This window comes from Thamnophis elegans, chromosome 3, assembly GCF_009769535.1.
Source record: "Thamnophis elegans isolate rThaEle1 chromosome 3, rThaEle1.pri, whole genome shotgun sequence".
Taxonomy (NCBI): Eukaryota; Metazoa; Chordata; class Lepidosauria; order Squamata; family Colubridae; genus Thamnophis; species Thamnophis elegans.
The window spans coordinates 129,591,788-129,603,170 of NC_045543.1; the positions used below are offsets into that span (position 1 = coordinate 129,591,788).

General features: G+C 38.9%; 1 protein-coding gene across 3 annotated transcripts in view; it reads left to right on the forward strand.

Moving 5' to 3' along the window:
• Positions 1–11,383, forward strand: part of LMBRD2 (LMBR1 domain containing 2) — a 33,237-nt gene that overhangs the window by 15,991 nt on the left and 5,863 nt on the right. For all 3 annotated transcript variants that reach the window (XM_032213091.1, XM_032213090.1, XM_032213092.1), the window contains 6 exons: positions 1,662–1,770; positions 4,093–4,190; positions 5,638–5,741; positions 7,302–7,348; positions 7,969–8,074; positions 10,281–10,410. In XM_032213091.1, the coding sequence (XP_032068982.1) occupies positions 1,662–1,770; positions 4,093–4,190; positions 5,638–5,741; positions 7,302–7,348; positions 7,969–8,074; positions 10,281–10,410 (594 nt within the window). The remainder of the gene's footprint in view (positions 1–1,661; positions 1,771–4,092; positions 4,191–5,637; positions 5,742–7,301; positions 7,349–7,968; positions 8,075–10,280; positions 10,411–11,383) is intronic.

Sequence of the window (11,383 nt, forward strand, 5' to 3'; positions counted from 1 at the left end):
CATAAAGATGGCCTCGGTCAGGTTCGCTTCAGGGTTGACAATGTAATTAGAAGTAGAATCCCAGAAACTGTTCCCTGCTGTGCAGAAGAGTCTCATTCATAGGAGACTAAGGGAGAGAAGCACTGAGAAACTGGGCAAAAGGATCTTCTGTACAATATCTCCCTTCTTCCACGCCATTCCACTCCATTCAGAAATCATCTCCCTTCTTCCTGCTCATTCTACTCTATTCAGTAGAGACTCAACTTCCATCTTTCGGAAGAGTGTTTACCAATAAAAGAGAATATTTGTAACTCAGGTTTGAAATGAGGGGACCTTGGTGCTCTCTGACATTGGTTGTTTTCTTGCAAATAATGAAGTCTGCAGGAAAACATCCAGTGCCAGTACTAGCACTGATGATGTTATCTAGTTTGAGTAATGAAACATCTACAAGAAAGCAACCAAGCTCAGAGAGCGCAGTGTGTTTGCAGAAGGTTGTTGGGAACAGAAAGAGGAAATCTGTTTTGATTCATCTCCTTTCGGTAGCACATACCTAGATCCAGTCCAAATACTGTTTACAGTTCTATGTGGAGCAGTGGACAGGCAATCATCAATTTATGATCCATTGCTTAGCAACCATTCAAAGTTATGAAGAACTCTAATAAAGCTACTTATAAACAAGATTTGAAGTTTCAATGGCCACACACCCCATAACATAGTCACATGTTCTGGTCCCCCTCCGTCCGGTAATGAACGCAGACACAGGCTTAGCTGTTTGCCACTCTTCATTCACAGCAATTATAATCCTGTTGGCTGAAAGCCCAAACACGACTCACTGGCAAGAAGGTGGCAGCAACCCAGACTCCAACAAACATGGGAACACAAGGCAGACCAGACAAGGAGTTCTCCAGATTACTACGAACAGTTGTGTCCTGCAAAAGGACTCCTCCCAAAGTCTCTTGGAAGGGGCCAAGCCACAATCACCTGGGCTTGATTATCTCTTATGAGTCTGTCTCCATAACTGCAGCCTCCGTTTCTCCGCCCTATGTTGCCTGGCGACAGGGACAAACTCCCTTTGATCTTCCCCACTGCTCCATGCCTCAGGCGCCTCCTGGTGGCCAACCAGCCTCTCTGGTCCCTGCTCCGAGTCTGAACCCTGCCCAGGGTCCTCGACATCTTCCATAGCTGACTCATAGGGGTCCTCGCTATCGGAGTCCATCGGCAGCTCCAACGGCTCCTGCTGGGCCACAACAGTCACAGGACCACATTTTGGGGGGCATTCGATAGTGAGCCTACATTTATGGTCATCCTACTGTCACAAGAGCACAATTTACAACATTTTTTTGAATGGAACCTGACATTTACTTCCATTTTCTCTCCCAAAAAATACTGCCTAGCGAACCGCGGGTTCATTTAATTACCATTTAATAGCCACCATAAAAATATTGTAAAATTGGGTGCAATCACATGATGACCTACTTAACAGCCATGATTTACAATTATAATTGCGATCTCAATTATAGTCATAAGCCGAGGACTACCTGAATTATGTAAATGTTACCTAACTTCCTCTGCATGAAAAGAATCAAAAAAAGTACAATACAGTAACATGAACACATTCACCCTTATTAATATCGAAGGAAGAGTTTGCAATTACTTTACAACTGCTGCTACTTTTCACCCAGGTTATTCTGTCGTTTGACTCCTCCACTGTGTCTGAATTTTTTGGGCTTGACTCATATGGATGCAGCAATTTCCCAGAGAACCACGGATCAGCCAACTGCATATACCTCTGTAAGTCAACACTGTTTGTTTTTTCTGCGCTGTATTTATACATTTGATACTAAGAGATTTCCCCAAAGCGGTTGAAAGTAGAATTTCAAATCTGTTTGGCCTGGCTTGATTCTTTCTTTGGCTATTTCGGCTCAGTAGAAATTGTTTCATTTGCATACAAGTCCCGGTTTCCTATATACAATTTGGTTCTACTGACAGAAGCTTAAAAGCAATCCCTACAAAGGGAAAATTCCTGAATGTTATTAATCTTAGCCTGTACTTCTTATGTCTATCACTGGGTAGATGAGATTTAGTGTTTTATCCGTATTTATTACATCTAATTAGTTAGTAAACTTATGTTTCTTGCACTCAATGAAGCTAATAGAATACATTTAGTGTATAATAAGAATGACAGATTTCTAAAACAAACCATTGTCAGCTTAAGTCCAAATTTAAGGCTATCTAATTTTGGTTCAATATCCATGTAGTGTGGAAATAGGAATTTACACCTGATTCCTAGAAAATGTATTCCATGACCTATAATGATAAAGCATCAAATGCTTCCTAGACCAAGGATGGGCTAGGATAAGATGACACGGCTTTGATAAGCACATCTGTTTTCCTTACTGTTTCTGGGGCCTGAATTATTAAGGAACAAGGTAAATGTATGGAGGAATGCATATTAACAAGTAAAGTTTGTGACCTAGATCATTTATGATGATGGGCACATGAATCCAGCTTTTTTGTAGTGCTTGAATCAGCCTTAAATCAGACATTAATGCTTTAACAATCTTCTTTTCAAAAAAACAGAACATTTCAAGAGCTCAATTTAAGGCAATCTGGTGTTCTTGCTGTATTTAAATCTATTTTCTTGTAAGTGAATTATCATTTAAAAAGAAAAGGCCTAGATTAGTCAGAACTCCTTCCTGAAGCTTATGATGGGGCATACTGATTTTAATCCTGATATGATCTCATTAAACAAAATTTAGTTTACATTTTAGAAAGAAAAACTCGGAATTAAGATTCCTCCCAAATGCTCTGGTTTGTAAATTGGAAGGCTCTTGTTATAAATTTCATTCATCATGTATCAAAAGATGACAAAAAATAAAGATGATTGAATTCAGTCAGTTTTCCAGCATTGCATATGAATCATTTTGTCCCAGGATGTCTGAGCTCTGGGTTTGCCTGCAGAAGTTGGAGGGCAGTCTGTCCGTACTTACCATATTTTTCGGAGTATAAGACGCACCTTTTCCCCTCAAAAAAAGAGGGTGAAAATCTGGGTGCGACTTACAGCATTTTGAATACAGCATTTTTGGCTTCCCGAAACCCCACCCCTTTGCAAAAATGGTCGTGCATAGCCTTTAGGAGGCTTTCAGAGTGCTCCTAGGGGCAGGTGAAGGAAGAAATGAGCGAAAAACGGGCCATTTTTTGCTCATATTGCCCCCCGCCCAGCCCCCTGGAGCACTCTATAAGCCTCCTAATGGCTATGCATGTCGGGGGTTTTGACAAAAAACTGTCAGTTTTCACGAAAAACAGGCTGTTTTGGGGAGGTCTGCAGAGTGCAAAAACTTTTAATTTACTTCTTCAAAATCTTGGTGCGTCTTATACTCCGAAAAATATGGTAGTTGCAGTTTCCACAGTTATAGATTCTCTTCTTTCTTATACATTATCTTCTTATTTATACAAATTATTCTACTTGGGTAATAGAGTGGTGAAGTGGCCTGGAGGTGGAGCTCTCGCCTCACGATCCGGAGGCTGTAAATTCGATCCTAGATAGCGGCAGATATTTCTTTCTCTGGACACAATGAGTAATTATCTGCTGCGAATTCTACATTGGCGACAGGAAGGGCATCTGACCAGTAAACGCTCAGCTGCATTCAGTTGCCCTGACTCTACCCCAATGTAAGGGATTACAGGGTGATTAAAAGACAAAAAAATTACATTTGGATAATAAAATAACAGTGGGGCTTACCTTATACTATGCCATTTTCTATTGGCAGAGAGCAGCAACCAGAGAGTTAACTTATAGCTGAAATTTTGAGTGTGTGCAGTTGTTTTTACTTTTTTAATATACAGTATTTGAAGATGAATATCAAACATAAAATGTTCTTCCTTTCTTAATTATATTGATAGATGTATTATTAAAAAAAAATTAAATACGCTATTCATTCTCTGCAGGATCAAATTATAATCCTATTTTGTAGGGTATATTGAGGTGTTCATGGAACACAAATCATGGATTTTAAAGCCAGACTTTACTTAATATCAATATATAAAATATTTTGAGCAAAACAACAAAACAAAACTTAGCTTTGCTAACATCCATTGCTCTTTGCTTCCCAGATTATGGGATCGATGAAAGTATTGTCCTTCATAGCAGATGGCTTTTATATTTATTATCCCATGCTGGTTGTCATTCTCTGCATTGCTACTTACTTCAGGTAGGAAATGGGCTTTTTCAAAGTTGCATTGTTTGGATATTGAGTGTTCTGAAATTGCTCTTCCTTTCTCAAGCGAATTGGCCTTTCTCAGCCGGTTCAGAAAACGTTGAAAAAAATAGAGCGAGCTTTAACATCAACTTGAGTTTTCCCCCTTCCTTTTCCTGACATGGAAATTTTAGAGTTGCAAGCACAATAACCAGTGAGCCTCCTCAGATTGTTTGGCTGGTGATAAGTGAAAATAAATTTGTACCATACAAAATACATAGCTCTCCTGCTTGACACATCATTAGAATGTTACTTCATTCCAGGGCTGTCTTAACGCATGGGCTTGATGGGCACTTGCCCATGAGCCCCACAAGCAAAGGGGCCCTTTACTAATCTGTTTATGTTAACCCTTCAATGCACCTTGTGTCATATAAATACAGAAACATATTTATTACATTTTACTGTATTTTTAATTAATACTAATATGCAAATATATGTTTAATTTTATCGACCATTTGCATTTTTATTCCTGTGAGTAGTTGTAGGGGCTTCATGAAATGCCACATAAAGCTCTCTCTAGTACAGATTATTCTAGATTTAGCAAACTTTCATTGTTGAGAAGCTTTATTCAGGGCAATCAACAGGCAGCCTTAGTTACACAAAATCAACATTTTCCCCTCCACTGTGATTATTTTGCATATGTCAAGGTCCAAGTAATGCATCCCTTCCATATAACTTTTATCGGATTATGATCCACCCAGTTATTTATTTCTATATTTATTTCCTGTATGTTAGATTCTAACTCTGCTGAGATCCTTACCATGTCTATCGTGGGCTTAGGTCTATTTGAGTAAAATGAATATTGATTTTTATTAGGATGAATCTCTCACCATACATCTTGGATACCTACCTCTTCCACCATTTTGAAAAAAGCTTTTGGAAGCATTTTTCTAGCTTTTTTGTTTACTCTTCTGGTTTTGTGTAATCTTGTTCCGCATCTACAATTGCAATGAACTCTTAGGCATGCCTTTTCTCAAAGTACAAATTTATTGTACTTTGACACTATATTGGCATTAAAGTTCCCGGGCTTTTCACTCCAATATAAGTTTCAGTTTTCTCAAGTTTCCAAAACAAGTGTCACATTGTCCAACCAAGATGGGAGTTGGTTGCTAGGCGACATCTATCCTCTTCCTCCTCCTCCGGTCAGCCAGACATTGGAATGTGGCTGACTCATCAATTAGGAATGGGGTTTTGACTGAAGGCTCCATCTCCCCTCAGCCCAACCTGTGTCAGATTGAATTCATGTCAGAATGCCCAAGGATACAAACAGTCCTACACCCCAATTGAATTCAGGTTTGACAGCATATTTATTGGATCACAAGTCCCTTCCAGTTGTTGCAGGAAGTACCCTTATTCTGTTCTGTTTGTTTTTATGGTTTGGCAATGATTTTTTTTCCTCCAGTTTAGGAACTCGGTGTTTGAATCTTCTGGGATTCCAGCAGTTCATGGGAGACAATGAGATGACATCAGACCTCATAGATGAAGGGAAAGAGTTAATCAGAAGAGGTACAGGAGAGGCTTTGGGGGATCATTCTAATAAAAAAATTTGGAATTTTAAACATTACTCCTTTATTCCCATTTTTTTAAAGAATTCTCTTCCTGGGGTATATCAAATATACTGATAAAGGAGCTTATTTGTAGTTTAGGATTGAAATTACGGATCTTTGGTGCCTTCTGAGTTGGCTGGGTTTTTTTTTTTTTTGCAGATTTTCTTTACTCAAACTAGGTGGCATCATCACTGCAATATGTTACCTAGTTTGGGTAATAAAACGTCTGCAAGAAAACAACAAATCTCACCAAGCACCATGGACCCCAGTATCAAATATGTATCTGGACTGTACTCTTGTCTTCAAAAAAGGTCAACTGAATGCTCTCACAGAGCAGGACGTGATGAATAGATTCTTTTAGCTCTGTCAGTGTCACTTAATGATTTTTAATGACACTCAGCTTCCTTGATAGTTAATATCTTCAATAATTAACTCCACAACTAAGAAGCAGGCCTATTGTGTTTTGCACATAAATAGGGAGGGCCCACCTCTTCTGAAAATTCTGTTTATAGATTCACCTTCCACGCGGCTCCATATTGACATTTGTGGCCAATGATACATAAAGATACATTATATACATGTTGTTTGGTAAATTTTTCAGTTTCTATGTAGTTTTCAGGCAAAAATAGTTATCTCCATCCTTACATTGTTAAGAAATGCAGGCTCCTAATTCTGCTTTGTGCATCTTCAACTTAAATAAATAATTCTTCTAATGTACATGTGCAAACGTTGCAGTAGAAAAATAGAGGCGAATAGTGGCTTAGCCTTAGCCTTAATTCTACTTGCATTGTGACTTTTTATCCAGTTTTAGATGGGATTTTGCCTTTGCAATCATTTGTTTCCCATGTTGAGAATTTTTCACTGAGCAAAGATCAAGGAATTTGGGCCCAATTCCCCTTGCTCCATGTTCTACATCAGGGGTGTCAAACTGGATTTCTTTGAGGGCCAGATCAGCATTGTAGTTCTCTGCGGGCCGGCGGGGAGTGGGGAAGAGACTGGATGGACACCTCCTGCAGCACCTTGCCAGCCAAAATGGAGCGGGGTGGGAGTGGGGTGGCCAGATCTAACCATTGCAAGCCTTGACTTTGACACCCCTGTTCTACATTATTGTTTACGTAAAGGGATAGAAAGACAGAAAATAGACAATTCTTTGGATTAGATTAGACAGTGTTTTGAATGTTCACAGTGGAAAAGATTAGCGGTGTTTTGAATCTGTTCACTTCCAAAGCATGTCCAATTTATACTGTCTTGGCCCCGCTACACAGTTCCTCGCACTTTTTGCTGATCAGGAAACTTGAACATAGTCTTCCAAAGTGAAGCTACCACCTGGCTCCTCCAACCTTCATGCAGTTACAACAGAAAGGGGAAGTACTAAACCATCATACATTTCTTCTGACCCCAAAGTTTATAATTCTTAATGGAAGAAAACTGATTTCACTGAAAGTGTATATTAAGTTGTTGGTTTTTTTTTTTTACAAAAAATTGCTGTACATCCAAATGAAAACATTTTTCTCCCTAGAAAAGAGAAAACGGCAAAGGCAGGAAGATGGTGATAACAGGAGACGGGTACGTTCAACAGCTTAATATATTCCCTCTAAAATATATTAAAAGTTTAGTAATATTAACTTTGGAGAATATGGTCATTTCTGCAGCAGGCAATCCAATCCTAAATCGGCAAAAATAGGTGGCATATTACATTTTGCATAAAATATTGGTTTCTTTTTCTGAGCAGCATTATATTATAATCATTTGGTTATAATGGTTAGATTTCCTTGGTATTTTGTAACTAATCCTTTTTGGTACTAGATGCTGGTATTTTGAACATGGTTGCCTTTTTTTTTTTATAAATTCCCCAAATACTGAAGCATCTTCAGTTTTCACAAGATTTCAGCTGTTTCCTGTGAGAAGACCAAACTCTTATACAATTCAGGCATTCTTAGCATGTGAGATCGTACAAGATTTCAGTCATTTAAAATTATTGTTTTTTATTAATTAGTAGGTGGAGCATGGTCCCCATCTTGGCAGTAGACTTAATGGGCGGTGTGGTGTTGAACCCTTCTTTGAGTGCTACATTCTTCCACTTTCTCATTCTTCATTTGCAAATGATGCGAAGTGAGACATTAAAATCACTGTGCTATACAATGTGCCTTTGTGTGTGTCTGTATTCACTCTGTATTTTTGGACAGGAGTGGAAAGAACGGTATGGAAACAATCGTGAACCTTCAACAAGAAACAGAAATATTCAAGCAGACCAAAAAGAGTCTAGTTTCACAGAGATCAATACAAACAGATGTAAGTATACCATTAACAATTTAATTTTGCTTTTTGTTTGGACTTAAGAAGTTTTTTTTTTTAAAAAATCAGAAATGTAATACTTGCTCTGAGGCAACTTGTATATTTCTGTAGATCATGGGTAATATTTGACTACACTATTTCATTCATTTCCAAGGGGGTTGGTACAATTTCTAGTGAAATTGGTGATGTGAAACTAGAACTAAATTGGAGTCATTGGGAAATAATTGATCAAATTTTGATTTAGTAAAATTTGCTTCCTTATTCCCCCCCCCCCTCTCTCTCTCTCACACACACACACACCAGCAATAATTCTGTAAGGTGTGATGGTTTGAGAGACAATGACTGCCACAAAGTCATCCAGCCAGCTTTCATGACTAAGGCAGGACTAGAACTCACAGTCTTCTGGTTTCTAGCATTCTGCCTTAACCTTAGACCAAACTGGCTTGGTCATGTATGGCTGAATGGCCAGTATGCTGTCCATTCCCACAGGCATTGTGAAGATTACGACACAAATAAATAAAACAATCAAGAAACCCCAGGTAAAGGTAAGCAAAACAAACAAACATCAGATATAAAAAAAACCATCTTTCAGTCAAAACATACTTTCCTGCTTTGGAACAGGGAAGTCTCCAAAGTTCTCCTGAAGCCTAGAAAGATTAGATTCATTGTGTTTTTCTGGGAGTCGCAAAGAGCAGAGACGGACACAGAACACCTGCCTCCAAAGCCCCATCGATAGGATCTCCATTCTTTGTACTGCTGTCCATCTATCCAGAAACTCTGAGGAGTGGACTAACACAGAATTATTTAGGCAAAAACCTACTAAAACTGCATTGAGGCTTAATAAAAATACAAGCCATTGGACACCTGCACCCAATGCTAGAGCTCCCAAACTAACACCCTGCCCTCCCAGTGCCTAGGGGAAGAGCCAGTTTATTGTGAAAGGACTGATGAGTGCCTTCGTCGGAGGCAGAGATGGGGCCTGGGCAATCCAACAGTTATCAGCTTCAGAGTTGGAGATCAGTGGGGCAGAAGAACAGCTGGCGCCTGTTCCTGATGTATGCATGCGCAGAGCTGCCAGAAGGGAACAGTTAAGGAACAAGGGCCGACTTGGGAGTAAAGGCACAGGTGGATGGTGAATGGCCCCTCCCATAGGGAATAAAAAGGAGCGAAAGGGGAGTGGAGTTTGCAGGAGACAATTAGTTCGCTTAATTAGTCTGAAGATTTGTTTGTGACTCTCAGAGACTTCTTGCCAAGTATTTTCTGATACAGCATAGCCTTTGGAAGATATCGGCTTGGCAGCTCTCCAAGCCTGATAAGGTTGTGGTTGCAAATTCACCCTTGAAAGACTATTTGATAATTTAATAGTCTATAGACTATTTAATAGTCAAAGACTATTTGACTATTTGGATATATTGGATTATATCCAATATATCCAATCCGTCTCTATTCCTTTTGATTGTGATTTTAAATATATATATATTTTATTCATACTTTATTATTTGTATAATCTATTATATTTATAATAAATACATATAGTAACAATTGCATTATTTTAGAAATGGTGTTTGCATTTTTGTATTATGTATCTATTAATCTTAATAATTAATAATTCAGAAAGAGGCCTGTGAAAATATTTACACACCCCTCACATCCTGGACATAAATTGTTTCAACTCCTACCCTCAAAAAGACACTATAGAGCACTGCACACCAAGACAACTAGACACAAGGACAGTTTTTCCCCGAACACCATCACTCTGCTGAACAAATAATTTCCTCAACATTGTCAAACTATTTACTAAGTCTGCACTACTATTGCTACTAGTCTTCTCATCGTTCCTATCACCCATCTCCTCCCACTTATGATTGTAACTTTGTTGCTTGTATCCTTACGATTTATATTTATTGTTTCCTAGTATGATTTGATTGCTTATTTGTATCCCATGACTATCATTAAGTGTTGTACCTTATGATTCCTGACGAATGTATCTTTTCTTTTATGTACATTGAGAGCATATGCACCAAAGACAAATTCCTTGTGTTTCCAATCACACATGGCCAATAAAGTATTCTATTCTATTCTCCTTGAAAATATTAGGCCATCTATCTATTCAGATCAATTTTTCCCCCTGGCAAAGGCCTTTTCAAATATTTGCTAGAGTTCAACATGCCCTTTGACTATTTTGTAAAATGTCTTCCTACAGTGACTTCCAAGTACACCAGGTCAAATGGAAGGAGCGAACGGGATACAGTGGAACTTCTACAGGACGCAGAACCTCTGGACTTCAATGCAGATTCAGTCAATGAAGATCCTCTTGATTCTGAATCAGGAAGGTAAGGAGCAGTGGTGGGTTTCAAAAATTGTTCGAACATACACTGTGGGTGTGGCCTCCTTTGTGGAGTGGCTTGCCGCCCATGTGACTGGATGGGAGTGACTTGCCGCCCATGTGACCGGATATGAAGATGCCGACGACACTTGTCAGAACCACCTTATATTACCTCACACACAGCACTGTGTGTGACACTGTGTGATAGTGTTATGGTAACAGAGATCCAACCTAGAAGGACAAATTTCCTGAGAGTGAGAACAATTAATGAAGTTGTGGATGCTCCATCAATGGAGGTTATCAAGAAGAGTCTGGACCAGTGGTGGGTTTCAAAAATTGTTCGAACCTACTCTGTGGGTGTGGCCTCCTTTGTGGGAGTGGCTTACCACCCATGTGACCGGATATGAAGATGCCGACGACACTTGTCAGAACCACCTTAAATTACATCACACACAGCACTGGCATGCATAAGAATATGATGTAAACTTGTTTTTTAAAAGGCATCTTTGGTTTGCATTAAAACAACTTCAACACACGCAATGTTCTGATTGCACCACAAACGCAGTAGTCATCCTTACCTTTCACAGGGGCACTGAGTTTTATAAATATGAGCATGATAGTGTAAAATAATCATATCCAAGGAGCATCTGGATTAGACTGACATTGTCTGTAAATACTCGTCACCATCATTTCCTTGATGCCAGGAAATTCCTGTTCAGATTTCTCATTAAGTTCTGCTAAAAAAACACACACACACACAAATGAAAGCAGGAAACAGGTTTCCAACATCTGCTCTGGGGAAGAGATAATTATAGAAGGTTGATCCCAAAAAGATGTTAATGTTTTCCGACTTTCCTGTACTGGAATGCTATCAAGAAAACATAATGTAATATACATACCTCTGCACTAAATTTTAGGTGCTTGAATATTCATGGCATTGAAAGACAGTTGTTTCCATTATGAATATCTGATTTCTTGTC